Raw genomic sequence first — 26,956 nt, 5'->3', positions numbered from 1 at the left:
ACTTTTTCCATTCTTTTGCTAATTCATGTTCTATTTTACCTCACAAAAATGGTTCTTCTTTTTTTAACAAAAGTTATTTTGAACATCTTCAATTCATTATAAGCCATTTCCCAATAACTTTTTATAACTTTACAATTCCACCACTTACGGTAAAACATTCCTTCTTTCTCTTTACACTTCCAGCACTTATTAGAGCTTGTTCTATACATTTTTGCAAGTTTAGCAGGAGTTAAATACAATTGATAAATCATTTTCATGTAGTTCTCTTTCAGAGTTGTACATGCGGTAAATTTTAAATCAACTTTCCGTAATTTTTCTCAGTCTTTCATTTGTAAGTTGTATCCTAGATCTTGTGCCCATTTAATCATTACACATTTGACTTCCTCTTTGGTTTCCCATTCTAACAATAAATTACGGTATACATCTTCTTCAGTAACATTCTTATCCTCTACAATTTCTCTTTGAAATCTAGATAAAGTATATCTAAATAATTTCTTTTTGTCTTCTTTAAAAACCTCATTTACTTGAAAATATTGTAACCAATCATTAACATGTTCTCGGATCTCTTCAAATTCTTTCAATTTTAGTTTCTCTTCTATTTCTATTACATCCCAGTCAGCTATTGATGCTGTGTACCTTGATCCTATACATGCTTGCTTTGAATAAATTCCTCCAGGTTCACTGAATCTTACTCTCAAACAAGTAAGTACTCATTTGCAGCCTTTTGTACTATTGTACGGTTAGCATACAATATGACAGAACAGGGAAAGTTTTAATTCACCTTGGATAGCTGAATGCTTTGGGCTAGCCCTGCTCCTGGGCACTTAATTCTTGGAACTGGCTAGCAAAAGTTGGGCACATAATTTACCAAATGTACTGTAGACATCATGAAACTAGTTTGCCTTATCTGTACCAGCCAGATAGCTTTGTAAGGACTTTGATGTGTGGCTAGAACACCAGAGTACAATATGTAGACCACAGCATAGTGATTTTTAACGGGGTTGGATAATGAGGCCACAGAATCAGATTGTCATAATGAATTTGTTAGCCTCCAAGGTACTGCAATCCTCTGTTGTCACAAGGGGCCTCCTTTCACAACTCACCCATCACAGAAGGCCTGTTCCTGGGCCCAGGAAAAACTCTGACATCTCTGCTAAGTTTTTATTTTAATTATAATAATTTATTGCTGTTATCCTCAGTTGGAATCAATTATATTGCGTATAAAATCTCCAGATCCTTTAATTCTGAAGGCTGCATGAGTCAGAGAGAAAGAATGCTAATAAGCATATTCAAACAGCCCAAGGAAAACAATAGGTATTATATTGACAATTTTATTTACAAAGTAAGCAGCATGATGCATAGAGTATCCAACCTAAAGGTTGAAAATGCTAGTGATATTTAGAGATCCTAAGAATGCTGGAGAGAGACTGGATTCCTCACAAAAGGTAGCCCTTCTTCTCCACTTCTGGGAATATGCAAATGTCCTCACCCTTCCTACTTTTGCAGCACACAAAAAGGCCAGGTTACTCCCGCCTCCCTATGAGTGGTCTGATATTTCCTCCTCTTCCCTTCCCATGACAGCAAATAGGATTTTGAAATAATTTACTGCCACTCCTCTCCTTAAACATTTATATACCAGACCCTGGAACTCAAAGAGATATATTGCTGCTTTCCACAGAAGGGCTGGGGGCAAGATTGTCTTTCCTGCTTTAGTTTGCTGCCTTGCAAATGTGAGACAATAGTGACACAAAGGAAGAGAAGAGCAACAGGCAGACCAAAAATTCATGCATCTGATTGGCTCAGATTGAAATGCATGCATGTGACTGATGGGGTTGGGAAGGTCATTTATAATCCTACCCAAACCCTGTGGAGGTTTCAGTGCATTTCTGAGAGAATCCTGATTGGCTGGTAGTTTAATCCTCTGGGAAAAGTGATTAAAAAGGAGGTTCAGAGGGATCTGCTGCCTTCCATAAGGCACTTCTAGTGGAATTTATTACAGTGGTACCTCGGGTTACATACGCTTCAGGTTACAGACTCTGCTAACCCAGAAATAGTACCTTGGGTTAAGAACTTTGCTTCAGGATGAGAACAGAAATCACGCGGCAGTGGCACGACAGCAGCAGGAGGCCCCATTAGCGAAAGTGGTGCTTCAGGTTAAGAACAGTTTCAGGTTAAGAATAGACCCCCAGAACGAATTAAGTACGTAACCAGAGGTACCACTGTATAGTATTTACAAACCCTTTTAAGTTCCAAGAGATGAGTGGAACCATTAGGATGGTTGAGCCTGGCTGTGCTGCCCAGAGATGATTAGCCAGCACAGCAGATGGGCAAAAACAAGTCCAGAGGGTCTCTAAGTGTATTTAATAGGAATGTAAGGAACAGAGGAGGAACTGGACTATAGCTTTGGTGGGTTTGGAGATTTAGGGTAGGCAGTGCCCCAGTTGTGCTACGTGAGGTGCCTCCATTGCTCCCAGTGGTTCTTTGTAGCAAAGAAATAGCTATAATTACTGTACATTACCCACAGCTGTGGTAATGTGTAGTATGGACACAAGCTGCTGTTTGAGAGTGTACAAAGATATCCTAAGAGCTGCTTCAACCACAAAACACATGATGTTGAGATGAAAGCTCTAATAGCTGGGTTTCTTCCTCTAGCCCTCTGGTCCCAGTAGTTCACAGACCAGTTTTCTGTTAACTTCTAGCCATTGCCAGAAGTAAATTTTAAAACATGTTTATTGACTGGGCATCATACCAGCCTTGCAAGGTACAATGAGCCCTCTGTAAAATATGTGGAAAACAGCTTTGTGAGATGCCCCACTCAAGATGGAGTCAGTCTCTTGAGAGGGTGATTGCAAGCCAGATCCAGGCACTCTTGGAGGAGCCATATTTCCCAGATCCATTTCAGGTGGGATTCAGACCTGGGTTTCATAGGAAAACTTGGTTGCCTTGTACAATGACGTGTGTCATAAAAGAGACAGGGGGAGTGTGGCTCTGTTGATATTCCTTGACCTTTTAGAGGTTTTCAGTATTATTGACCATGGTATCATTCTGACGCGGGTGGCGCTGTGGTCTAAACCACAGAGCCTAGGGCTTGCCAATCAGAAGGTTAGCAGTTTGAATCCCCGCGACATGGTGAGCTCCCATTGCTCGGTCCCTGCCAACCTAGCAATTCGAAAGCACATCAAAATGCAAGTAGATAAGTAGGTACTGCTCAGGTGGGAAGGTAAACAGTGTTTCCGTGCGCTGCTCTGGTTCGCCAGAAGCGGCTTAATCATGCTGGCCACATGACCCGGAAGCTGTATGCTGGCTCCCTCGGCCAGTAAAGTGAGGTGAGCGCCGCAACCCCAGAGTCATTCATGACTGGACCTAATGTCAGGGGTCCCTTTACCTTTACTTATCATTCTGAGGCAACTGCCTGAGCTGGATATTTGGGGCATTGCATTCCAATGATTCCACTCCTACTTGAATGATAGACTCCAGAAGGAGCGACAGAGCATATGCCCATGATGCCCAGGGCGGGTGCGCTCCCGAGGGGGGAGGGGGCATGGATGGTGTCCTCCCAGGTGCGGGATAGCTGGCCTCAGTGGCATGGAGTGCCTTTTACCAAATTAGGCCAGTGGCTCAAATACAACCATATCTGAACAGGGGTAATATGACTGCAGTAATCTGTTCTCTGGTAAGTAAAAGATTGAACTATTGCAATGTGCTCTACATGGAGCTGCCTTTGAAAATGGTTTGGAAGCTTCTATTAGGAAATAATGTGGCTGCCCGACTATTAACAGCTTCAAGGCGAATAGATACTATAATACCAATTCTGTTACAACTAGATTTGTTCTAGATTCAGAGCTCAGTTAAAATGCTGGTTTTGACCTATAAAGTTTAAAAATGCTGGTTTTGACCTATATAGTTTAAAAATGCTGGTTTGACCTATAAAGCTCTTTAGGTCTCAGAGTCTCAGTAGCTTCTGGAAGTCACTTACACTCTTAGATCTTCTTCTGAGGTGGGAAACTGTCCTTCTTGAGGTCCGCCTGGTCGTTTCTTAACATCTTTTCAGGTAAAAACTTACCTTTTCCTTCAGTATTTGATGGGCTGAGATGATGTTATTTTGCTGCCAATGCTTCATTTTGCTGTTGAGGTATGTGTGTGTCTTTGTATCTATGAAGGAATTGCAGTTGATTTGTATGAATCGTGCTCCTTCTAGGGTAGTTTGTCCTACTTTGGTCCCCACTCTGCACTTAGCTCTCGCCTATGGCTCCTAGAAGCTGTCAGCATTCAACAGTAGGCACACCCCAGGAAATGGTTTTGACTAGCCGGCTAAAACAGGTGAGGATAGCCAATGGGTCTCAAACTCTCAGTGAGTTAGGGACTTCACCTGCGTGTGAAGACAGGCTCTGGCAGATTGAGCAGACAAGACCATTAGTGGCTCCAATGGTCATTAAGGCGGTTTCTGCACATGCTGTAGAAGGAAGTGAGGAGGATTGCCAACCTGGGAAGGTACCCAATCTAGGAGGAGAACTCTGGTCCTAAATCTCTGATGCTTTGCATGATCTCTTTGGGAGAAGAAAAGGCTAAAGAATAAACCCTACATAAACCCAGAGCAGAGTCCCTAAGATGGCTGGATGGCGCCTTGTACACCTCCTTCTGGTAACTCCTGCAGCCAAGCTGGTGCCAGATGTCTTGCTCTGCTTTCCTTTGGACCCTTTCAGTGAGGCCGAGAGGGGGGTCTTGTCATTTGTGTAGCCCAGGACCTTCATACGCATTGCCCAGGTTTGCGCCCCAGGAAGGTCACTTTATGCCTTTAACACAACAGTTTGACTGGAGCCACATTCCATTATCTCTTGAGACAGAAGAATGCCAACCAACAAATCCTTCCTCATGTTAGCCTAAGGCGTTGTTTTCTTTCTTGACTAGCCTATGCCTTTGGTTGATCTCCCTAGAAATGTATCCATGCTGTGTCTGGAACTGCAGGTCAAAAAACAGCTGCTTCTTTCCAGGATCTGTTGTACTTGTGCTTATAACAAATGCTTTGGCATTGGCAAGCTTTGTCTTCACCTGCCACTCTAAGCCTTTCTGCATATATGCTTTTTTCTTTTCTATTTCCCCCGCCCCTTAACTTGTATGTCTCTTTAAGTAGCTTGTTAAAAAACTTTCCTTGCTTTGCATTGGAATTTTATGTTCTGCATTTCTCAGACATTTGAGTACCACTGGTCACACACTACCAAGGTGTTTTGTCACAGTGGCCAGGAAGTAGGATAGTATTGGGGCATCTGCTGCCAGGAAACACATGTTGCTTTCTAAACTCCTGGTTGTCTTTCTCTTCTTGCTCTTTTAAACTAGATACTTGCTTGTTGTTTTACCTAGGACTATGGGGTGTTTAATGATCTAATAGCATTTTTAAAGTAATCTGTTACACCTGGAGACTGACTCCAACAGGAGGAGAGATATAATTCTAAAAATTGCTGCTGTGCTTAAGGCAGCTACATAAGCTCTTTCCATGTTTCAGTTTACTTTCCATCAGACTAACTTCACAACCTCTCAGCTCAAGTGCATATTGTAATAGTTGTCTCCGAGTTAGTCTTCAGTTTACAAATCATTCACTGTATGTCTCAGGAGAATTTACTTCATTTTTCCTCATTTCACTCTGCTAGTCTACCACTACATTAGTTCTATGGACCAGTTCCAACTTCAAATAACAGCTTTCCAGTCCATCTATCTATGGCGGGGGGGCGGGGAATCACACTCCACTTAATTTTGGGGGGTGAGGGTGGGAGCAGCTTGGAGGCCCAGAAGCAGGAGGCAATATAGACTGAAACCTAGTTTACATGCTGTGCTTGCCTTATGAATATGATATTTATGCTGCTGTGTATGCTTCCGAAGTGTATTTTATATGATAGTTTGACATTGTCAATAGAGAATATGAACATTGGCCAGCCATAGCAGTTTGAGAGATGACTGAAGAACAGAACTAGACAGTCTTGGAACTGAGTTCTCTTTGGTATCTGTCTTGAATCTGGGTAATCTTCTTAGCATGCTCACAGCTTGGAAGAGTAGATGTAAGGTCTAGATGTCTCTATACTGAAATGGTTGCACTAGAAATTCACACTAGTTGTTGCTTCTACTATTAGGTCCTGAAAGACATTTTCTGCTTCAGGGTGGGCTTCTTTCTCACTTGGTGGAGGTGATGAGAGAAATAGGAATTGCAACATTGAAATCTGTTAATAATTTGTCATGATGTGCTAATTTAAGACGGAACTGCTTTGAGCTAATGACAAGTTGGTATGTTACACCTTTTAAAAATCAAATGAGATAACAGCCTTTTCTGTTGGAAGTGGCAAAGGGAGGAGGGGAATTCTTCTCCCCATTTTTGCTAGTTTGCTCAGCAACCAAGAGCTTTCAAATGATCAAGGCAGTAACTGAATCAATAAACAGAAATAAAATTAACATTGGGCCCTCTGTTTTTGCTGACTCCATAGAGATATCCTCACCTCCTTTGGAGTTTATAAAATCTTTTCAGAGTGTTCAGAGGTCTCTCTCTCTGTGTGTGTGTATTGCCTTATATCAATCCTATTTGATTGTTACGTATTATTGTCCCCAATATCATTGAAAGTGTTCCAGAGCTAACCCAAATCTGACAAGTGTGTTCATGTCACAGTTTCTAATTCATATACATCAGTCTAAGGCTGCTGTACTATATACATGGAGAAAGTCCAAATGAACATTTTAGAACTTCTGAATAAACATGCACAGGACTGTTCTGCTGGCCAGGGTGCTGCATGTTAGAGAACATTGCCTTGCCCCCTACAATAGCAGAATGGGAAAAGAAATCACTTTAATGTTGCCTATCATGTCAAAGCAGATCAATTACATGAGAGTATAGAAAAACAACAAACAAATGCCGGGATTGTTCAGAATTTGACTTCCTTTGCTATTGGTAGAACAACCCATAGATCTCATTAAAAAAAATTACTCAGTTTTAAACATTGTAATATTTTACTTTAATTTCTTTTAAAATTCTGCCTGTCATCTTCTAAAAAATATATTAAAAAGTGGCAAGCAGTATTGACAAGTTAGAACAATATAACAAGTTAGAACAATATAATTTATTATTAAAAATAATAAATTAAATCAAAACAGAATTAGAATCAATATAAAAAAAACAGCACAGCCAAATATTTTTTTTCCAAGCTGAGCAAAATGAAGACCTCTTGGCCTCCCCAACCCCTGCACTTGTACAGAACTGCAACAAGTGCCATTTAGTGATCTCAAACTTCTGCTGAAGGATCATCATCAAGGAAGTATCTGGTCCTTGTGAGGAGCTCCCAAGTCAGCATTTGACTGCCTAAGCCAGGCAGTCTGTAGGTACAGGGACTGGCTGTTCTGCAAAAAGTACATAAGAGGAGGCTGCTGTATTCAGCCCGTGGCCCATCTAGTCAAGCATCCTGTTTTCACTGTGACCAGCCGATTGATTGTGCCAAGCCCCAAAGCAAGACCCAAGCACCCAAGTACAAGTGCATTCTACTCCCGTGGTTCCTAGAAATAGATAGAGAAGCAAACTGCCCCTTGTCCCATTATAGCCTTCACCATAAAACCTCTGGCTACCAGCATGTCATTAAACCTTCTGCCATCCCTAAAGTTAGACTTCCTCTCTTGTAGAACTAGCAGTCCCACAAAGAGCCTTTTCCCTCCCACCTTTGCAGCCTGCATGCTAGCAGATGGACAGAAGCGGCACTTGTCCCTGTCATCAGACACAAGCACTCTGGGCACACAAACCTTTCACTTCCTGAAAACTTCAAATTCTGCAGCTCATTGTCATCCTTCAGAACCTTCCTTTCTCTTCTAGATAGAGAGAGTGGAGCAGGGAAGTACCTGTATTTCATGCACAATTTGCTGTCTGGTTCAAGATCTTCATGTGAAATGGGTTTTAATAGGCAGGAGAAGATACATTAATTGCAATTTATCCCTCCAGGTGCCCATGTGTGCATTGAACATACAAAGAGATCAGCTTACCACTTCATTTAAAATGTAGGGCTGAGCAAAGTTTAAAGTTCCATCTGTAACAGAAAAAGCCATAATACTGCCTTCATTCTCAGCAGCAACAGCAGTAAAATAAATGCAGGCAAAATACTTACCGTATATTTCCAATATAAACAGCCTCAGGCATGTGCCTGAGATGGAGCAGTTGGATATATATTTGCTCCTATTGCTTATCAAAGTGAAACGGGAAGAGAGAAAGGAATAGTCCATATGTTTCCCCCCCCCCTCTCAGGAGAGGAGAGGAAATGACACCACACAGAGCCCTCTCAACAAATTACATTTCTATGATCTGTGTCTGTCTATTGCAGTGTTTCCCAACCTTGTGCCTCCAGATGTTTTTGGCCTACAACTCCCATCATCCCTAGCTAGCAAGACCAGTGGTCAGGGATGATGGGAGTTGTAGGCCAAAAACATCTGGAGGCACAAGGTTGGGAAACACTGGTCTATTGGCAGTACAGCTCTGTGGTCTTTAACCCCCCCCCCCTTCTCATGCTAACTAGTAACTATATCCACTGCTAGATTGGGCTGCTAATCTCCCACACTTCGTTCAAGTTCCATCCAGCTGAATAGGGCTTGTCTTTAGATACCTAAATCCTGTCCAAGTCCCATTTATTTCAATGGAGTCTTTTCAAATAGAACATCAAATGTGAAATGCAAGAAAGAAAAGATGCCTTTTAAATGTTTCCTTAAAATTGATATGAAGGGACCAGGAATGAAAAAGCATGAGGCAATAGCAAAAGGGAGCTGAGGTTTTAATCAGTTTGGTGCTTGATGAATGGATGGCAATGGAGAACAGACTTACAGTGCCGTCCTGTTTATGTCTACATAGATGTAAGCCCTATTAAAGTCAGTGGGACTTAGTAAGAGTCTTTTATAGAGCCATTAAATAAAAGGGATGAATTTTAGAAAGCAGCAAGCCTTAGCTATAGAGCAGTACAGTGGTACCTCAGGTTAAGAACTTAATTCGTACCGGAGGTCCGTTCTTAACCTGAAACTGTTCATAACCTGAAGCACCACTTTAGCTAATGGGGCCTCCCGCTGCCGCTGCGCAGCCGGAGCACAATTTCTGTCCTCATCCTGAAACAAAGTTCTTAACCCGAGGTACTATTTCTGGCTTAGCGGAGTCTGTAACCTGAAGCGTCTGTAACCCGAGGTACCACTGTAATGTGGGACCCCAAAGAGAGAAAGAAGGCTAAAGGCAACAGCTTCCTGTGACACCTGAAGGGGTGATCTTGCCGTTGAAAGAAGGTGAAGCAAAACGAAAGGTTTTTCTTCGGCATGTTCAGCTCTTCCCTTTTCCTCAAAAGCACTTGGCTGGCTGCCGGCAAGTTGCCAGTACGCAGGACTCCTTTGGATGGCGGTTCACTTGTTTGCAGTCGTGCCAAAGGTCTTCCTTGGGAGAGACCCATGTCTCTTCCTGCACAGAGGCATAAAAGAGAGAGCATGGAGAAAGCTCCAAGTTACAAGATGGCTTCAGGTTACCAGAGGGGCAGTTCGAGGGTAGCGCCGTCCTTGGCCGGCGGGGAGCAAGGAGACGCGGCCGCCCTGCCTTGCCAAGGAGTCCTTACGCCGCGGGTTTCCTGGAAATCAAGTTCCCTGCGGTTGACTCGTAAATCACCGCTCAGCGGCCGCTCGACGCGCTCCCGAATCCAGCGGCGAATCTCGGGCGCGCAGTTTGCCTCCTTGGCAGCCGCTCTTCTGCCCATTGCCGAGCGCTCAAGAGATGCCGCCCGCAGGTTTCCTGGGAGGCGCAGCGGGCGTCGGGGGGCCGCTGGCAGCCGCGCGTTTAAGGGGCTTCTTTCTGGGCTGCTTCTCGCCTTCTGCCAGATGCCCGCCAGGGAGGCTGCCCCAGGAAGGACGTTTTGTTCCGAGGCGTGAAGTGGAATTGGAAAGCTTGCTTTTGACATGCGAGGAGCTCCCAGGAGTTGTCGGCGAAGCGGAGGAAATTGGTGCGGGAGGCGACAACCCTCTTTTCAGCTCAAGGCCGAGGATAGGGGTGGCTGCCGTGACGTCATAGAAACAGCAGCCAATGCGGGGCTGGAATTGCAAGCGAGTTTACAAGAAGGAAGACTAGCAGCGGTGGTTACCTGGGGTCCTGACCAGACCAGGCACCTGCAGAACCCGGCAGCCCAGCACGTTGACCACTGTGGGAGAGGCACAGAAGCCCTGCCCGGAGGAAGCCGGTGGATATTTTTGGTACCCCGTTGACGTCGCCTCTTGGCGACTTACTGGCCTCTTCGCAGCTAAGTTCTTGGAAGTGGATTTGGCTTAAAGAGAAAGCGTGGGTGTCACAAACGGATCTGGAAACGCCTATACCACGCAGGCACGCTCATCGGGGCGGAGAGCCAGGACTGGTGGCCAGCTCCGTGTGTTGCCTGCCGGTGACCCAGTGTTGTGTGTGAAACAGCCCAGGCGAAGAAAATGCTTCTTACTATGTAGGACACGTGTGTGTGTAAAGGAAGTCTCACCACTCAAAGCTACCCAAGAGATGGCTGGCAAATGCTCAAAGCTGCAGCTGTGAAATATTCTTCCAGAATAATTCTATGGGCTTCGATGACGTACGGTTAGGACTGAAACTCTGAGCCTCCCAGAGCTCATCTTCAATCTCGCCCAAAGGAGATCCTGTTGCACCCTTCCATGAAGGCAAAGGCTGCACACACCCTATACTGTATATTTAAAGCACACATCCTCTCGCGTCCCGCTTACCCACGCACCAAGAATCCTATATCCGTGTGCATCCTTTGAAGGCATGGTGCCTGCACAGCCAAACGGTCAATCGCAGAAGCGCCTTCAGTTGGATTCTGGGCGCTGAGCTGCGATACGTCCTCTTTGTCCTCTTTCTTCTTGAGCATCGCCAGCCTTGGAGCGTCGGAGAAGAAGACGTGGTTCAACAGTCGGAGCCCTGAGTTTTCGCACGCAGCTTTAATATGCAGCCGCATTTTAATAAGGACTACCAGATTTAAGCAATCACAGAGTAATGAGGAGACGTTTAATGGCCCCCAAAGGCGCTCCGTTTTAAGCAGAGCAGCAGATTAAAACAAAGTGTGTCCTACATCCACCAAAGATGATGACCAAGCCGTTAAGACAGGGGCTCTCGAAGGGTGTGGCTGTGCCACACTGGTGTGGGGCAGGAGAAGATGGCAAGAGTGGCGGGAAGATTCAAGGACAATCAAAGAAATATATTTTTTTATTTGCAGAATATGGATAGACACCCTTTCAAAATGAGAGCAAGAGCATCCAGTGATACTGATGATAATCCTAGTTGTGATCCAGAATCGCCTTTCGATCGGGTGCTGGAGAAGACCCTTTTGGGGTTGATTCATGTTCTTATGTAGCTGCATTGTTTTATACTTTCTTCATGTCCCATTATCATATATTAAATAGCTGTGTTCTGTGTTACAAATCAATCATTGCTAAGAGTTGTTTCTTTTTGTTTTCCAATGTATTTGCAATATTAGCAAATTTGGCGTGGCGCGGGGAATTTTTTATCTTGAAAGCGAGGACTAGAGGAAAAGGTTTGAGAGCCAGGCGTTAAGGTGCCACAAGTCTCCGTTATGTTTACAAGCACATCTTGCAAGCTGCAACAATTGCCTCATCCTGATCCCAGAGTCGTCCTGAAGATTTTCCCGCTGGAACTCAAGAGAGGCCTCCCTGGGGCATAAAACAAAATCCACCCGGGAACAGGAGGGCATGTCAGCCAGGGGGCGAGGCAAATGTCAGTAAAGCAAGTACGAACAAAAACTCCTACTCTGGGGCGGAGCAGCCTCGGAATTTGCCAGGTGGCAAGAAACCCAAGACTTCTGCTTCTTCCAGCTTTCCTCTGCTTCTGCCCTGCCTCCAGTAACCTATTCCCCGCATATAAATTCATTATCCCGTCAAAGGAATTCGATAGTGTAACCTTATTTACGTCCACGCAGAAGTAGGCCCCATAGACTTCAGTGGGCCTTACTCCCAAGTGAGTGTGCTTTTGTACGGGATTGCAGCCTATGGCACAGGGGTGCCCCGGTCTTAGGAGGCGCCCCAGGAAAAAACACTGTAGTCTCACAGCAACGAGACTCTCAAGCAGCCGGTGCTTAAGGGCTAGAGATAATAATAATAATAATAATAATAATAATAATAATAATAATAATAATAATAATAATAATAGAGAGTAAGCTCCATTGTTATTCGTGGGGCCAGGAAAATGGGTCTAGGATTCTCAGTCGTCGTCCACCACCCGCGCCCCAGATTCGGAGCTCCCATCCTCCCATCCTTAAAAGCTCTCGGCACCCCAAGGTCCATTCGGTGCCATTGAGACGTCTGAAGGGTAGGTGGGGAGCTAGCGTGGCCTTGGGTGCTATTCTGGCACCAACCGAAGTCAGCCGTATGGAGGTCAGAGACGTGTTGGGGTGTGTGTGTGTGTGTGTGTGCGCGCATCACGGGGCGTGGAGGAAAGGGAAGAAGCAAAGGCGCACGAGGCGAACGGCTCCCCCCTCCTCCCCCGTGTTTCTCGTCACGTTTCTGGAGAGATGCGGCTGCCGCCCCCTCCCTGCTTCGATCCGTGCCGATCGCGCCCAGCTTTCCAGGTAGGCGCCGCCTCTCTCGGCAGCGAGGCTGGGCGTTTTCCATCGCGGGCGGAGCCGCGGCGCGCGGGGCGAGAAGGGAAGCTTTTCTCCCCCGCCTTGGCCCAGGTCGCGGGGCGGGGAGCGCGGCCCCCTCCCCTCCGGCGGCTGCTTCCCCGCAGCAGCAGCATCCGCGACGTTTCCGCGCTGACCTACTGATACAGTAGTCGGGGCAGGGCTGGGGAGGCTGCGGCGTGCGCGCGGGCCCCTTGGCGGCGCTGTGCTCCAGCGAGGCGCCCCCGCGTCTGCAATAGGAGCGCTGCTCCTCCTCGCCCCCCTCCGTGAGCTCATCCCGAGCCAAAGGCAGCGGCTGCCTCCGCGCAGGGCTCGCTCTCGCTGGCTCAGCACAAGGGAAGCGGGCGGGCGGGCGAGCCATGACTTCGGCCGGCGCCTGGAAGAAGAAGAAGAAGAGCGGCGCCTGCTCTCCCCGCGCCTCGTAGCCAGCGGGTTTCTGGCTGCTGCTGCTGCTGCTCCGGTGCGCTCGGCTGCTGCCGCCGCAGCAAATTTGCTGAGAACGTGGGATTATGGTACTGTTGGCTCGGTCTGCAGGGAGCTGAGGGGGAAGCCAGGGATAGAAGAATGCGGGTCTATTTAATGGTGTGCTGCCTTATTTTCTACACCGTCAATGGACAAGTAGAGTACTCCATCCCCGAAGAAACGGAGCCCGGCACGCCTGTCGGGAACCTAGCGCAGGATCTGGGTATCGTGGCCGCGACGCTTCCCTCCCGGAAATTCCGCATGATCACCAGCTCCAGCAAGCAATATTTTAGCCTCGATGCAAGCACCGGAGCTTTGTCTGTCAAGGAGCCCATCGACCGGGAGCAGATCTGCGCGCTGAAACCTACCTGCTCTCTGAATTACGAACTGGTGCTAGAAAACCCCTTGGAGCTTTATAAAATGCAGTTTAAAATACTGGACGTGAACGACAATGCCCCCATCTTCCCGCTAGACGAGTACCATTTGAACGTGGCCGAGTTCCTGGCGCCGGGAGCTCGCTTTACCCTGCCCAACGCCCAGGACCCCGACGAAGGCATCAACGGCGTGCAGAGCTACACGCTGAGCCCCAACGAGCTTTTCCGACTGGAAATGCAAACGCGCGGGGACGGCAGCAGGTATCCGGAACTGGTGCTGGAGAAGCCCTTGGACCGCGAGCAGCAAGCCACGCACAGGCTTGTGGTCACAGCCAAAGATGGAGGGACGCCCCAGAGGTCCGGAGACGCCCAGGTCGTGGTCACCGTCCTTGACACCAATGACAACGCCCCCGCCTTCGAGCATTCCGTCTACAGGGCCAGCGTCTCTGAAAACTCCCCCAATGGCACTCTGGTCACTCAGGTGCACGCCACGGACTTAGATGAAGGTCAGAACGGGGAGGTCCGGTATGCCTTCAGCAACAGCACCCCTGCTGAGCTCCAGAAGATGTTCCACATCAACCCCCAGACCGGGGAGATAAGAGTAAGTGGGAGTTTAGGCGCCCGGAAGCCCCTCCTGGAGATGTTCATTGAAGCAAGAGATAAAGGGGTCTTTGGTATGTCCACTGTAGCCAAGCTGCTGGTGGAAATAATTGATGTGAAGAACAATGCTCCGGAGATCACTGTTACTTCTCTTTCTAGCCCCATCCCAGAGGATTCCTCTCTGGGCACAGTGATAGCGCTCCTGAGCATCACCGATGAAGATCCTGGAGAGAATGGGAAAGTCATCTGCCAGATCCCCACCAACATCCCCTTCCAACTCAAGTCCTCTTTTGATAGTTACTACAGTGTGGTCACCAGCGGCCTTCTAGATCGGGAACGGGTCAGCGAATACAACATCACTGTCACTGCCTCTGATCTGGGCTCCCCTCCCATCGCCACTCAGAAGACTCTGCGGGTGCACATTGCGGATGTGAACGACAATCCCCCTAAGTTCCTCAACCAGATGCGTGAAGTTTCCGTAATGGAGAACAACAAGCCTGGGGTGTCCCTTTTTCATGTGTCAGCCTCTGATCCAGACCTGGGGGAGAATGGTCGGGTCTCCTACCTACTCAGGGACATTGACATCCAAGGCAGCTCCTTGACCAGCTATTTAGCCATTGATGCAGACAGTGGAATTGTCTATGCAAAGGGCATTTTTGACTTTGAGCAACTCCAGAGCTTCCATTTTCAAGTGGAGGCCAAGGACAATGGCTCTCCAGCCCTGGCTTCCGCCTTTATAGTCAGCATTACCATCCTTGACCAGAATGACAATGCTCCAGTCATCTTGTACCCAGGGGTCAGGAATGGCTCAGTGGCGGTAGAAATTGTTCCCCGCTTGGCAGATGCTGACTACCTGGTGGCCAAGGTAGTGGCCCACGACCCAGACAGTGGGCAGAACGCCTGGCTTTCTTATCACCTCTTGCAGTCTTCCGACAGCAGTTTGTTTCGAGTTTCACCCAATGCTGGAGAGGTCAGGACTAGTCGCTCCATGAGGTCTAGTGACCCCATCAAGCACAAAGTTGTGGTCTTGGTAAAGGACAGTGGGGAGCCTCCCCTCTCCTCCTCCGTGACCCTGGGCATCCTGCTAGCTGACTCTCTCCCACAAGCGCTCCCAGACTTTGATGACAGCTTGGAAGCACGTGGGCAGCAGCTGTCCAGCTTGAACTTTTACTTGATCATTGGTCTAGCTTGCCTTTCCTTTGTCTTCCTTGGCTTTCTAATCTTCCTTCTTGCCATTCGACTTTTTCACTGTAGGACTAGTCCCTCATGCAGCTGCTGCTGCTGCTGCCCCACAGATGAGTATGAAAAGTATCGCTACAATGTGCGCATGCTCCCAAGTTCTCATTTTACACCAGAGATGGTCGAGGTTGCAGGCATGGGGAAGCTTACGCACACCTATTTGTACAGGGCATCTCTGGGTGTTGGGCCTAGCAATAACAATTTGATGCCCAATGGAGATGCCGGAAAGCTTTCCAAGGGGGCAGGATTATTACAAGTGCCAGCATCTTGCATTCAAGTGCAGAAGGTGAAGAGTGACCACTTTAATGCCATTCTGGTGGTAAGCAGGGTTTTCTTTTAATATAAAAAGTTATGTGTCTTTCTTGGGCATGTGTATCTGGGTTTGGGGCAGTGGCGTAGCATGGGTTGTCAGCACCTGGGGCAAGGCAAGTAATTTGCGCCCCCTAACCCGTGGATTTTAGCACTCAAGTGCGAGCGCGCGCCCCCGATGTTGCGCCTGGTGCCGCCGGCCCCCCCTGCACCCCCCACGCTACGCCACTGGTTTGGGGTGGCAAAAATAACCCAAAGGTGTATCCACTTCGTCCATTTTGTTTTAAAGGAAGTCAATACACTTATATGCGCAAAACTGAATTTGCGCCTAACCTCTTAGAAACTAAGGACAGAATAAAAGAACTAACAGCAAATAGATTGTACCTGCCTTTCATCATTTTTTCTACCATGGACACTAATGGACAGTAGATTCATGATTGCCAAAAAAAAAAGCCCAGCCAACCGTCCACTTCACATAATGCGTAATGTGCATAATGCATAATTAATATAAAGAATTTATTGCTACAATATGTGGTGAAAGTTTCTGCCTTAGATGGCTTTATTAGAAAGGGATAGACAAATACATGGAGGATGGCCCATCAACACTAACCTGCCGAGCCAGTGGTTAAAATCTGGACTAGATGGCTCCTTGTTGAGATCCAGCAGGGCTTTCTTATATTCTCCAGTGAGATTTTTTATGGCTATCTAGTTAGCTGTTACTCAGTTGTGGGGAAATGGTAGTTAAAAAATTGGTTCAAACGTTTGATCTTCACTGTCTGTGCTGAAAATTACAAAATACTTGAATTCCTTGTATTGATTATAAATTGTGCCATATTATCAATATGATTGTGTATGGTTAGCATTCCTTTTTTTTAAAGTTGGAATATGTGCTTTCTTAAAATTTGTGAAGAGGTTAAAGAAATACAGAGATCCACAATATGGAAAAAGGTGGAATTTTGAATATTTTTGTTAGTGACGCTGCCAATATGCTTTAAAAGTGCATTATAACCTATTGTAAAATTACTTCAAATTTTGGCAAACTACAGTCTTCTACAACAAAATTGTCCAAAAGGAACCTTGGGGTCCAACGGTGGAGCACAGTCCAGTTTCCAGTTCTTGAAATGAACCAGTCGTTGAACATTCTTTGTTGTTCAAAAATCTCTGAACTATACCTGAAAGTAGTCCCCATAATTGCCAGAAGAATTAAGTTCATTTTGGATCATTCATTTTAAAACCAAAACTTTGAATGATTTCTAGTTCATCTTCACATTAATTCCCCCAAGCCCAGCCCAACAGGAGGGCCGGACTCTTAGCTTTCTTTTTTTTAAAAAAGAAATAAGTACTGCATTTTTCCGCGTATAAGACTATATTTTTTCCTAAATTTTTGAAGTTTAAAATAAGGGATCATCTTATACACGGATAGTGCATAGTATATTTTCTTAATTTTGAGTCCCCCAAAATAGGGGGAATCTTATACATGGGGGCATTATACATGGGAAAATATGGTATATTGGATCTCTATAAAGAAAGTTAGAAAGCAAACATGGAGGCAGTGTTCTAAAGCTTTTTAGGGAGATACAGAGGCACTGCTATTGCTAAGGATTCTTAGTCAATCCATGTTACTAAACGGGAATGTGGAAGAAATGAATGTGAGGCATTTCCCAAGGCTTCCCTGCTGAAGAGATGTGAGGTCTTCCAATAGGAGCAGCATGAAGAAAGAGGTACAGGGTCAAAGTGAATGATGCTGTGTGCCTTTAACGGTAGTGTGACAGGCAACAATTAAACAGGCTAAGCATTTTCTAATATGAAAATACAATTATGGGCAAAACTTCACCTGTCAGTCTTCTGTCTGTGAGATGTCTTATTACTTGTGTGTGGATCCTAATTTAGTTTTGCACCCTATACAAGCAGAGGAGCTTGTAGCTTTCTGAATGCGCTCTGTGTGCGCACGCATGCATGCTAAGGATGAACTTTTTGTGAGCCTGGACTAACCTACTTCATTTTGTAAATTATGAACTTTAAGTGAAACTAGTTCCTTTTTGGACAGGATCAACTTGAACTACAACCAATTCCTTTTTAATACGAACTTTCCAGGCAACTGCCAATTTCTGGTAGGCCACTTTGTGCTTGGTGGTTGCAGTGATTCTTCCAAAGACTGCTGGTCTAGATCCATCTCAGTCTGATCCAGTCTGATCTTTACAGATATTAATTTATACCTTAACTATTAGCTCCTGGGTATATCCATTTGGCTGTGGAAATTTAATACACCTTGGTGGGCCACAGTCACTCTAGTATGAAAACAAAGCCATATAGCCAACCCCATCTCTAGAAGGGGTTAAAAGGTCAAGTGCTTTTAATTTCCATTGATGTGAATAGGAGAGATTTAAGGATGCCTTAATTTCTTCACTGAAATGGATGGGAAGTGTATTTTGGCTGGAACTGGGCATAGTTAGCTTACCTGAGAGCAAGCCTAGATGTGATGTAAACACACACATGTTGCTCAAGAAAGTAGCCCCATGTTGAGTCCTCCCCTGTTAGATGTTACATCTAGTTCATGCCCTGATGCCGTAATGCTGACCAATCATTGCCTCGCCTCTGCTGCCCAGCAATGACTCTGCTGGCCAAGGCCAAGAAATGCCAGGGCAGAAACTGAATTGAACATCATATTATGAATGGGGTGTGGGAGATTTTGACACAGGGCTGCTTTTTTTGGCAGCAGCTCTGCATTTTCTGTAACTTATGCCAAACATTTATTTTATAGTAGAAATTAAATCAGGAGGTTTATAAGTTGTAGTATTCTAATGGGTTCAATGTAGAACCATGCATATATGTATTATTGATTAACTTCTACTCTCAGATACAAGCATTCATTCCTTAACAACTATTATGAGAAATAAATAAAGGAAATGCAGCAGCAGTGGTTGTGGTTATACAATTAAATATACAAATATAAAGCAAAGAGAAAGTTAATCCTGGTCAATCAATACAGATTGTTCTTTTTATTGTGTCTCTTTGTGGTGAACAAGCAGAGCATTAGCTATAAGCCTTGATATGTTCACATTCATTTTTTGACTGCTGTCATAATACTTGGAAAAATCCCTTTTGAAGAATGGGACGTGTCTGAGTAAATATTAGAATTGAGGTGGAAATATATTTTTATTTTCCTATATTACACTTCCTCACAGGTTTATGAAAGATGGAATATGCCACAGTTCATTTAACCTATATAGTAGATTAAAGAAAATAATACAATAACTGCAATTGTTTCATTTGGGATTTGTGTGTCTTCTGTTGTTGATGTTTTAACAGTATCACTTGGGGTGGGCTGTTGGGCTTAGATGCTGCTTTCACAAATGGAATGTGTGATCCTGCAGTGTTTTGTCTCTGAAATCCAGGCCAAGCCTCTAAAAATAGAACTATAGACTTTCAGTAGAGGAAGTGAGATGGAGCCGAACTACATGTCATGCCATCTTGTTTCAATTTGTGCCCTGTGGTGTGCAGAGCAGAAAAATGGAAAACATGTCACACACCCAAGGACTCTGAGCTTTTTTAAAAAAATCTGTTATGAGGAAAGATGAATTCTGGAACCTGGATATATTGTGCAGATTGGTCAAATTTCCACAGATTTGTTTATCCTGTATAAAATTCTACTTCTGGTAGGCAAGGGGTGGAAATGATGTTACAGAAAGCACAGAAGTCCTCACTCACCTCCTTGACTGCTGATCGTACTCCTCCTTCTCCCTCCCTCTTGCTTCAAAGATTTCATGAGCCGCAGTCCCTCACATTTCAGTTATCTTTGTTTATGGAAACAAATTCAAATTCATCAAATTCAGATGCAAAAATCCATGTTTGCGTGGTATATTCAGGAAGTGTTGAATCCAGTCCACCAGACATCATTCTTGTCGCTATGCCTCAAACTGAACTTCCAGGTGCCTTTATGTGGCTGAATTAACAGTGGTGGCTGGTGACCATTGGGAATGGTAGGACGGAAGGGGATGCCAGTGACAGGCAGAGCCGACCTTCGACTGATAGTAGGTAAAAAGTAGGCAGGTGGAGGCAGACAGGTTGTTGGCGCAGTGCCCCACTCCCGTTTGGGGACCAGCCTCCAATATGTATTAAGTAACTCTGAAGGGGGAGCAGGTCCATTAGCCCAGGGACAGAACACATGCTTTTTGTATCCATGAAGTGAAGTCCCAGTTTGAATCCCTAGCATTTCCAGTCAAGAGCAGTCTCCTGCAGTCAGAATAAACTGTGCTGGCCTAGGTGGACCAATGGTTTAACTCAGAATAATGTCAATTAGAATATTGGGGGGGGGGGGGGAGATAGCAAGGAAGTGTGTTTCTTGACAGTCAGACACCTCTAGACTGCTTTGTTCTATAGGTTAAACTTTTCAGTAAAATTTCCTCATGTAAGCTTTCACTATTCCTTTGAATTAGATTTTCCAGGATCAGGCTCAAAGGCAACTTACGACTTTGGACTTGGTGGTTCTTTTGCTAACCTTCGTGAGAAATTCATCCTCTCTTTCAGCAGAATGGGAGATTTCCAGGGTGTGCCAAATAACAATCTTATTTGCAGGGGGAAGCTTCTTTGATCCTAGTCCATTAGTGACCTGTTACAAATGTTTTGACTGGTAAATTTTAACTCAGGGAATTCCACTCTATAAGTAGCAAACTGGTGGATAATTTCTCTCTCTCTGGTATCTTTTCCCCCTTCCCCTCCCTGGTGTGTCCTCCAGACCAATCACCTGTTTCTTTCTCTTCCATGCTGTTTGTTTCTCTTGAGTTTGCACCACCACCAATCTTACACATGATGCTCTCATGCTCTCAGGCAGTGTGTCCTACTGCCTTTCTCTCTCTTGCTGTCCACCCATTATTCTCTCTCCAGTCATTTATGACTGTCTCCTCCCTTTCGTCCTCCCCTTCCTGGGAGAGACTTCATCCTCACAATTCGGTGAAAGATATTACTTCCAGAAACACTGTGTATTCCCCAAGGGAAAGGAAAAAAATCTATACGTGGCAGGCCAAAATGTAGAAGCACATCCGCCTCCTTCAATACTGTATACATAAATCCAGATGTTCTCAGATCAAATTAGTGTGCAGGTCATAATATTCATTTTGTGTTTCTGACAAAATCTTTATGAAAAAGCTCATGCCACATCAAAGTAGGGTACCTTTGCTTGTCTACTTATGTTTCCAACCACGATTCTCTGTGTCAAGAGGAACATTTCTCACAGAGGCACAGGTCCAGCTGAATCATTTCTGAAAACCCTGCTAGATTTGGGTAGGTTGCTGGAGTGGGTGGTATATTTTTATAAACAAAGTAAATATATGTCAGTGAAGAAATTGTGTGTTTTAAAGAACCTTGTATACATGTTGGGGTATGGGGTGTTGTAGAGAGATGACCTACACATTTCACTTACCTGTGGGATCCTTCTCATTGGGATCCAGGTCATCCAGAGAGGCAGATTTGGTTCTCATTGCAATACATGTAGTGCTAAAGCACTTTAGTTCACGGCAGCCATTTGCTTATTTGAGAGAAAGCAAACAGATGTACTTGGGGACACCATTGAGTGGAGTCTCCACTGAGTGAAAGTTAGACCTGCCTCTTGTCCCTGGTGACTCTAGACACAAGGAGTCAAGACTGTGTCTATCTCCATAATCCTGTTCTCTCAGTGGCTCAGACCCATATTGGTTTCTGTTCATACCAAAATGAAACGAAATAACCTATTTCTGCCATACCACTGATCTGGATTGCTGCAACCTCAGTTTGCAGACAACAACAAGCCACACCATGACTCATTTGCTTTCTATGCAGCACCCATGTGAGCAGAGGAAAGCCACATGTGGGCCAGGCTGCACATTCACAATCCTGCAAACTACAGTTTAGCATGATGGGTGAAGCACTTCAGTGTTAACTGATACCCTGTGGTTCCTAATTAGCTAAGTACTGTGAACCCCCCGCTTTTCAAAAGCCAAGTCATGGACTCCCTACTTTTGAAAATGTTGATCTCTCTATGATAGTTGTTGTTATGTGAATGGTGCTACAGACCCCTTGGGTGGGCTATGTGGACCCTCTGGGGTCCATAGACCACCAGTTGGGAACTACTGCTCTACTGAAAAAGAACACATGCAATTTGTTTGAGATGCTTACATTCAATTATATTGTACACAGCAATAAATACACACATTCAGAAGGATGCTTTGTCTTCCCCTTAAAAATATAACACAAAGGCCTATGGGATGCTTCATCTCTATGATAATTCTCCTTTCTTTGTTTTTAAATGAATCTGAGCTAGTACATTGCATAGAAATAGATCAATTTGCCAGAAGTAGAGAGTTGCAATATAATAACTGTCCTATTTATGCCTACTTGGAAGTAAGTTTGAGTTCAATGGGGCTTATTCTCATGTAAGCATAAGCTGTGAAATAGAAATGGTGCCATAATTTAAAGCTATGATTCAGAGGCCCCTCCTCTTGCAAGATGAAATGTGCAAGCCTACCTAGGACTTGCCGATCGAAAGGTCGGCGGTTCGAATCCCTGCGGCGGGGTGCGCTCCCGCTGCTCGATCCCAGCGCCTGCCAACCTAGCAGTTCGAAAGCACCTCCGGGTGCAAGTAGATAAATAGGGACCGCTTACCGGCGGGAAGGTAAACGGCATTTCCGTGTGCGGCTCTGGCTCGCCAGATGCAGCTTGTCACGCTGGCCACGTGACCCGGAAGTGTCTCCGGACAGCGCTGGCCCCTGGCCTCTTGAGTGAGATGGGCGCACAACCCCAGAGTCTGTCAAGACTGGCCCGTACGGGCAGGGGTACCTTTACCTTTACCTTTACCTATAGCTCAGATGTGTTGAGTCTTGTCAGCTCAGTTCCTTCCTTCTTTTTGGGAACTGTACCCCCTGCCAACCACTCATGTGCTGCTGTGAGTGACCTTGGATTATATGGCTGCCCTTAAACATATATGGAAATAGCTATTGATTAATCTACTCTGATAACAAGTGCATCTATTTTTTAGCCCAGCCACGGAAGTGCAATGAATTATTGCAGCATCAAATTTCAAAAAATGATAGGAAATTTTGGCATTCTTTAAGATTCTGTGGAGTGATTATTTCTTTTAATCTCCTAGTAACCGCAGTCCTAATGCTTAGCATTATAGAGTGCTTTTTAGAGTGCTGGAAGTGCTTCACATAATTTATCCAGTGATCCTTAGGACAACAAGGTAGTTCAGTATTTCTGTCCTTGTACTGTAGTGGAGAAGCTAAAGGTGAGAGAATAATTGTCTACGGCCACCTTGGTAGCTCTTTAGCCTGCCTAAGTGGGCTAAGGTATGATTTGAACAAGGGACTTGTTATCTGACACCTACAAGTAGAATAAGTTTTTACAGCATCATTTTTTGGGTGGGAGAGTCCCATTTTCTTTGTTTCTTGTTCACAGCATCTCCTCATGGAACTGCAGGCTGTTAAGATCCATAAATGTGTCACTATAATTAATGGCCTAAGAATTCTAAGCAATGTTTTAGTTTTTAAGAAATGTTAATTAAAATGGTCCCCAGAGCGACTGTGGCAATATAATATATTTAAATATGTACATTTAATTATAGCACACACACACACACACACACAGAGAGAGAGAGAGAGAGAGAGGGAGATGTTGCCTTTTAACACCCCCCCTCCAGGCCTAACATGAGTGCTGCTCTTCAGAGCTCCAGCTGGCCTGGAATAGGACTATTGTAGTGCAGGGACGCAGGTGGCGCTGTGGGTTAAAGCCTCAGCGCCTAGGACTTGCCGATCGAAAGGTCGGCGGTTCGAATCCCTGCGGCGGGGTGCGCTCCCGCTGCTCGGTCCCAGCGCCTGCCAACCTAGCAGTTCGAAAGCACCTCCGGGTGCAAGTAGATAAATAGGGACTGCTTACCAGCGGGAAGGTAAACGGCGTTTCCGTGTGCGGCTCTGGCTCGCCAGAGCAGCGATGTCACACTGGCCACGTGACCCGGAAGTGTCTCCGGACAGCGCTGGCCCCCGGCCTCTTGAGTGAGATGGGCGCACAACCCCAGAGTCTGTCAAGACTGGCCCGTACGGGCAGGGGTACCTTTACCTTTACCTTAGTGCTATTTGAGACTTGCAGGGGACAGTGTCTGCCTCCTCTTTTCCTACCCTTCTGAAACCCTCCCCTCAGGAGCTCAAAAGACCAAGCCTTCCTCTTTCCATTTACCTCTCTGCCTCCCCCCACCCTTGTCACAACTGTCCTCAACAACAGACTTCTACTCACCCTGTCTGCTTCAACAGGGATTGGAAATTTATGGCTCTTCAGATGTTGTTGGTCTTCCAACTTCCACTTGTCCATCCACCATAGTCCATCAGGGGTGATGGGAGTTAAAGCCCAACAATAGCTGGATGGTTGCAGGTTCCACATTCCTGCTTTAGACCATTTATTTTTCACACCCTGGGTGGATGTCTATCTAAATTCATTCCCATCTGGGTTCAGACCTGGCTTCAGGACTATATCAGCCTTGGTCATCCTGATGGATTACCTTTAACAGCTACTTCTTTTCCTATTGAGCATCTATATGTGTCCCTTGCCTCCTCTTCTCCCCCAATCTCGCAGAGCCCTCTAGTTTCCGCTCTTGCTTGTCCTTCCTTGCAGCGCTTGCTATTTCTCACCTCTGCATGGGCTTCATTCCAATCTTGTTTCCTGGTTCTCTAGCTTAAATATCTGTCAGCAAAGAAATAATGAAAGTTGACAGCGAAGTGTTATCACTGCGTTTTTAGCTGATACACCAATGACATTGGTAGAGGCAAGGAAAAGGAAACTGTGCAAACTCAGGAAGGGAACAGGCATATTGGCTTCTTCTTGAGTTTCATTTGGAAGGTTATCACCCAAACCTGAGAAAACTAAACATCTGATGTAAGAAAAAAGATGAGTTTAGTTTCTGAACAACCCAGTGGAACTTTTTGGGTTGCACAAACACACCTTCTGACCTGTATCCAAACCCAGTCAATATGCCAGACACTCCTAGACTAAAAACAGGCTGTAAAATAGACAGTTGTCAATAGCAGATGAGTTAAAGTTTCACAATCCTGGTTGGTTGTCCAAATGTCCAAATGTATGGAAGATGTTTGATTTGTCCTTGAGACATCTGATTTGGCCACAGTGACTCGTGACTTAGTTACATCCCATTTGGATTACTGCGATGGGCTGCCTTTGAAAAGTGCTCAGAAACTTCAACTGGCCCAAAGAGCTGAAACGACATTGTTGACCTGGTCTGGTTGTAGGAAGCACACAGCTCACTCCTTAGAACTGCTCCACTGACTACCAGTCTGTTTCTGGATGCAATTCAAAGTTATAAACCCCTACACAGCTTAGGTTCAAGCTTTCTGAAAGACTGTGTTTCCTCATATGAACCTGCCAGGAAAGAAGGCAGCATATAAATATATGATGATGATGATGATGATAATGATGATGATAAAAGGTAGGCAATTCCTTTATGAAAGCCACAAGCTACATACCCCTTTCCACCTTATCCCCAATTCTAGCCAAATAATGCTCCCAAACTTTATAAAATAAGTAGTTAAGGGGGATGGCACAAAAGATAAAGAGTGTGGTTCTTCTGTCCCTGCTCCCTGTATTTGAGGAAAGGCTGTCATTCTGTTAGTTTGGGTCCAGATCTCCAATTGGTGAAGGTTATATTGAATCCCAAATCTGTATTCTGCAGCATTAGGTGCCTGTCCCAGTTTGGTGTTATCTGCAAATCTGATGAGAATCCCTCAGTTGCTTTTTTATAAATCACTTATAAACACATTGAACAACAACAGGCCCAGGACAGAATTCTGCAGCACCCCACATGTCATCTTTTTCTAGGATGAGGAACCATTAGTGAGCACTCAGTTGGTCAATAAGCTACAATTCCACCTAACAGTTATCTTGTCCAGCCCACATTTTACCAGTGTTGCCACAAAAATATACTGAAATAAAGATATATTACATCCATAGCATTATCATGATCCAACAAGGTTGTAACTCTCCCTCTCCCTCTCTCTCTCTCCCCCCCTCTCTCTCTCTCCCTCTCTCTCTCTCTCCCTCTCTCTTTGTGTGTGCGTGTGTATATATATAGAGAGAGAGAGACAGAAAGAAAAAGGAAATGAGATTCATCTGGCATGACTTATTTTTGAGAAACCTATGCTGGGTCTTAGTAATCACAGCATCTTTTTCTAAGTGTCCACAGACCTTCTGTTTCACTATCTATTTTAGGACCTTTCCTGGTGTTGATATCAAGCTGACCTGTTGGTAGTTACATGGGTTTTCTTTTTGAAGATAAGGACATTTGCCTGCCTCCAGTCTGCAGGGACTTCACCTATTCTCCAGAAATTCTCAAAAGTTATGGACAGAGGCTCCAGTATTATATCTGCAAGCTCCTATAGTACCCGTGGGTGTAGCTCATCAGGCCCTGGAGATTTGAATTCATTTAATGTAGCTAGGTGTCCCTTATCACCAATTTACTTAGAATTAAGATTGAATCCCTGTTCAGTCAAGGATTTGCTCCCATGTAAAATGTGTGTATGATTGCAGCCTAGTTAATATAGCACTTGTATGCTGGTGATTAGCTTACTAGGACCTTTGTGTTCAGAGGCAATGCCCCTCTGAATACAAGAAAACAAGCAAAGGGCTATTTACTTCTTGTCCTGCTTTGTGGTATCTGGTTGGTTGCTGTGGTTCTGGACTAAATGGACCTTTGGTTTAGTCCAGCCAAGCTCGCTCTTATGTTTTTAACACATGCATGTTTTATTTCTCTGTAGGAGCAATTTAATTTTGTAGTAAAACATTAAGGACTGTATCTAACTAAATTCTATTCTGAGAAAACCCATTGGAATTAATTAACTTAAATGAGTTGTGTCCATTAATTTCAGATGGTTTACTCTGAGTTATGGCTAAGGTTGGATATAACCTTAATATTGTTTCAGAGGAATTTTCATACATGACCTTGGCGACTGTGATTACTGTGGTTCAGCTTGTTCATCTGAAAGTTTGGATGCATTTGAATAATTTATTAAAGTCTATGGTACTTATCCCATTGATTGAATTGTAGCTGCACTTTCCTTTCTTTTGTTGGTGTAAGTGAAAATGTATTTTTCTGTCCTTGTGTTTACCTTACAAACTGTTTTTCTTAGGCTTCAGTAACAATTATCAAATTGCAGCTCCTATTGTTTCTCATTTTCAGTGTAGGTTCTTAAAAACCCATGAGGGTTGTATATGTCTCAGCTTAAGAACACCTCCAAATCTCTCTTCTGAGGCAGCAGTTTTTATTTTATTTTAGGCCTTCAGGGTCAAGTGTAAGGA

The 26,956-nt window shown here is 45.0% G+C and overlaps 1 protein-coding gene and 1 pseudogene across 10 annotated transcripts in view; both read left to right on the top strand.

Moving 5' to 3' along the window:
- The window catches only part of LOC310849389 (protocadherin beta-16 pseudogene), a 227,134-nt pseudogene that overhangs the window by 51,331 nt on the left and 148,847 nt on the right, over positions 1–26,956 (top strand). The gene's annotated exons all lie outside the window — the stretch shown is intronic.
- LOC310848848 (protocadherin alpha-C2-like) overlaps positions 1–26,956 on the top strand; it is a 198,538-nt gene that overhangs the window by 108,088 nt on the left and 63,494 nt on the right. Inside the window, exon 1 of one of the 9 annotated variants that reach the window (XM_083748388.1) lies at positions 12,898–15,641. The exons of the other annotated variants lie outside the window; for them this stretch is intronic. Coding sequence (XP_083604514.1) covers positions 13,212–15,641 — 2,430 coding nt within the window. The 5' untranslated portion in view covers positions 12,898–13,211. Of the gene's footprint in view, positions 1–12,897; positions 15,642–26,956 lie in introns of those variants that run through there. 9 annotated transcript variants of the gene reach the window in all.

This window comes from Podarcis gaigeae (assembly GCF_964106915.1).
Source record: "Podarcis gaigeae genome assembly, chromosome: 7".
NCBI lineage: Eukaryota > Metazoa > Chordata > Lepidosauria > Squamata > Lacertidae > Podarcis > Podarcis gaigeae.
The sequence above is the reverse complement of the archived record's forward strand: the minus strand, read 5'-3'. Positions and strand labels throughout refer to the sequence as shown.